This window comes from Octopus bimaculoides, chromosome 5 (genome assembly GCF_001194135.2).
Source record: "Octopus bimaculoides isolate UCB-OBI-ISO-001 chromosome 5, ASM119413v2, whole genome shotgun sequence".
Lineage (NCBI taxonomy): Eukaryota > Metazoa > Mollusca > Cephalopoda > Octopoda > Octopodidae > Octopus > Octopus bimaculoides.
In genome coordinates, this window is record NC_068985.1 from 4,881,803 (window position 1) to 4,885,838 (window position 4,036).

Here is a 4,036-nt window from a genome sequence, read left to right on the forward strand (position 1 = left end):
TTTGAAAGGGCCGTAAATAAAATATATATATATCATCATCATTTAACATCCATTTTCCATGCATACATGGGTAGGACGGTTGACAGGAGCTGGCCAGGAAGAAAAACTACCCAAAGCCACTGTGTCTGTTTTGGCAGGGATTTTACAGCTAGACACCAACCACTCCACTGAGTGGACATAGCGCTTTTTATCTGGCACTAGCACAGGCAAGGTTAGTTTTGGCATGATTTTTACAGCTGGATGCCTTTCCAAACACCAACCACATTACAGTGTGGACTGGATGTTTTTAATGTGGCACCAATACTGCCACTTTCTTTTCAGAATCACTAAGTGCAAGTGTACCATTATCCATCTATACACACTTCTCTTCCTCTACTAGGAATATGTAATTATGGCATTAGATATTTCAAATTGTACTTACCTATCTCGGTCAAATGTAGAATCCTGGAGAAAAAGAATAAGAGAAAAAAATTTTGTCATAATGTTCATAACAATAATAGTGATGATGATGATGAGAATGATTATGGTGCTGGTGACTTTGACGAGATAGATGGTATGGAAGATGTTGTTTAGTATCAAGCCACCCCTGATGGATCTGATGTTAAATGGCAGAATTGTTTCTCATGAAAATGGTTAAGAGTAGTCAACATCATCAAATTAATGGCAATGTAAAAAGCAGTTATCAGTCAAAAATTCAAAAGGACATCAAGTTGTGCATGTGTGGCTATGTCTCTTCTTCTGTCTATCATGACAAGAATTGACCATTAAAGATAATGAAATTTTTTTCTCCACAGCTGTAATTCTAACTGATTAAAAAAAAAAAAGAAACACAATTAAGGGCTCACTACAATAAGTTTGTTAACCTACACTAACATCCATGAGCTTGGTTAGTCAATTGGAGATGGTTGCTTTTTACAGGACCTGAAGGAAGATGTGCTTGAGGATTCTGCCCACACAACCCTCTCAGGAATAAGTGGGTGAAGATGTGATGAGAAGAGATGAACCTACACTTAACTATCTAACAGCCTCGCTCAAATGTTTTGTTATATATATATATATATATATCTTTCTTTTTTCTTTTATTTGTTTCAGTCATTTAACTGCATCCATGCTAGAGCACCACCTTTAGTCAAACAAATCGACCCCAGCACTTATTCTTTGTAAGCCCAGTACTTATTCTATTGGTCTCTTCTGCTGAACCGCTAAGTTATGGGGATGTGAACACACCAACATCAGTTGTCAAGTGATAGTGGGGGGACAAACACAGACACACACATACGATGGGCTTCTTTCAGTTTCCATCTACCAAATCCACTCACAAGGCTTTGGTCAGCCCGAGGCTACAGTAGAAGACACTTGCCCAAGGACTGAACCCAGAACCATGTGGTTGGTAAGCAAGCTACTTACCACACAGCCACTCCTGCACCTATATATATATATATATATATATATATATATTTGTATATAATTATTTGCGGGATCCGAAAGAATCAAAGTATTTTAATAATAAGGACAAGATAGAGTCAAGAACAGCATACTGATGTATCAACAGTGTGTTTGGACACTCGTACTTCCTAGAGTGTATACAGATTTGTCCTTTCAGTTACACATAACATCCACATGTACAAACCAAAGACACTCAACAAATGCTTAAAATCACACAAAGGTATACTCGGCATGCAGTCTGTGGTCCACTGTAGGCTCAAGATCCAATGCAGGGAATGTTCCCTGTGTGGTGTAGTATGAATAATAACACAAATGGGCTGAGGTTCACTACAGCTGTTTCACATTTATTACTACATATATTCAACATCAAACTAGCCTCTCTCAATTTACTCTCCCAACTGGCACCAGGATGAGAGAGTGACTATACATTCTATACTTTTGGGATGAAAAATCCTACATTTTAAATTTTGGATTTTAATTTGAATTCATTTACCTAAGGAAAACATTTTTTTTTTAAATGATGTAATTGATTTGATCTTCAAAAAAAAAAACACGTCTGAAACAGTTGTAGCGAACCTCAGTCCATTTATGCTACTATTCATGTATACACAGCCGTAGCCTACACTAGTGTCACATAACCAGCCCACTTAAAAAAGTACCTTTGGATCGTCGAGCAACATGCTGTGCCTGAGGAGACCTATTGAGCCAAGTACATCAAAATCAAAATCAAACCACAATCAAATGGAAATTATAGTTGTGGGTGATGCCAGTGCCACCTGACTGGCTCCCATGCTGGTGGCACACAATAAGCATCATTCATGCGTAGGTCATTGCCAGTTACGCTTAATTGGCTCCCTGTAACGGTGGCATGTAAAAAGCACCATCTGAATGTGGTTGATGCCAGCCCCTTCACCCTGACTGGCTCCTGTGCCAGTGGCATGTAAAATGCACCATCTGAACGTGGGCGATGCCAGCACTGCCTGACTGACTCCCGTGCTGGTGGCACGTAAAAAGCACTCTCTACACTCACAGAGTGGTTGGTGTTAGGAAGAGAATCCAGCTGTGGAAACATCGTCAGATCAGATTGAAGCCTGGTGCGGCCTCCTGGCATGCCAGACTTCAGTCAAACTGTCCAACCTATGCCAACATGGAAAATGGAAGTTAAACAATGATGATGATGATACATACATATATATCAATATGTGTGTTGTTTAAACATCAGAAGCTGAGGTTTATCATTTGGGTAAAAAACCCTTTCAAGGTATAAAGTGTTAAGAAACACAACATCCTTTAGAGCTATGTAAAACAAAATCCCCCTAGAGGTGAACATGAGAGCAACAGATACATGTTTAGCCATAGTTGAAGAATGTCAGTGTAGTGCACTCGTATCCTTTCTCATGCAGAATCAAATCTCCTAGCCTAAAGTATACACAGATTCATCTGGATTTTTACCACATGAAAAACTACAGCTTCTGGCATTTAAACAACACACATACATTAAGTATGTTGCATTGATAATTTTTTTTTATCATATAACTGCTTCTATTTTTATCTTTTATTTGTGTCAGTCATTAGACTGCAGCCATGCTGGGGCACTGCCTTGAAGAATTTTTAGTTGAATGAAGCAACTTCAGTACCTTCTTGTAAGTCTGGTACTTATTCTATCAGTATCTTTTGCCAAACTGCTAACTTATGGGGATGAGAACACGCCAACACCAATTGTGAAGTGGTGGTGGAGGACAAACAGACACAAACACACACACACATTAACACACATACACACACACACTAACACACACATGATGACCTTCTCTCAGTTTCCGTCTACTAAATCCATTTGCAAGGCTTTAGTTGGCCTGAGGCTATGGTAGAAGACAATTGTCCATGATGCTAAACAGTGAGACTGAACCAGGAACTATGTGGTTGGGAAGCAAACTTCTTAATCACACCACACAGCCAAACCTAGAGTATAATTTGAATTTACATCTACTACCTCGAATTTATCTTTGTTTTTGTGTTAGAAAACAACAAACCAAAGACATCAAACAAAAAAAACTCAGTCAAGATATGCGTCAAAAGTGCTCACAGGAGAAGGAAAAGGAGATTAACCATAAAAAATCTTAACATTACCTCTTCCATTCTTTGCACTGAATCTCTAAGTTGTTCACTTTCTTGATATAGCTTATAAACATTGTCCATAAACTCATCCATCTTTTCCCTGAAAGTAAACATCATCACAATAATGATCATCAACAAAACATAATGGTGAAGATGATGATTTCATTTATTTGCCACAAGGGTGAAGGATGAGGGGGACAATACAAAGACAGACATAAAGTGTGGGCAGTTTATATATAATGAAATGATAAAAAAGAAAGAAAGTATACACTGAAAAAGAAGAGACATGCATAGCATACAAAAGTTTAAAAGAGAAAAAAAAGGGGCAGGGAGGATGAGAGAGATGTGGCCCTCCTGATACAAGAAGGCCTCTAGAGATAATCGAGGAACCCCATTCTCCAAGATTTCCCTGAAATCTCAGGTGCAAGTGCCCTCACCAATTCCTTCTCTGCAACTCACAGGTCTACACTTA

The 4,036-nt window shown here is 38.7% G+C and overlaps 1 protein-coding gene across 1 annotated transcript in view; it reads right to left on the minus strand.

The window, feature by feature from the left end:
- Positions 1–4,036, minus strand: part of LOC106877687 (uncharacterized) — a 101,870-nt gene that overhangs the window by 61,549 nt on the left and 36,285 nt on the right. The window contains exons 9-10 of the mRNA XM_014926634.2: positions 3,577–3,664; positions 422–444 (exon numbers count right to left, since the gene is read on the minus strand). Coding sequence (XP_014782120.2) covers positions 422–444; positions 3,577–3,664 — 111 coding nt within the window. The remainder of the gene's footprint in view (positions 1–421; positions 445–3,576; positions 3,665–4,036) is intronic.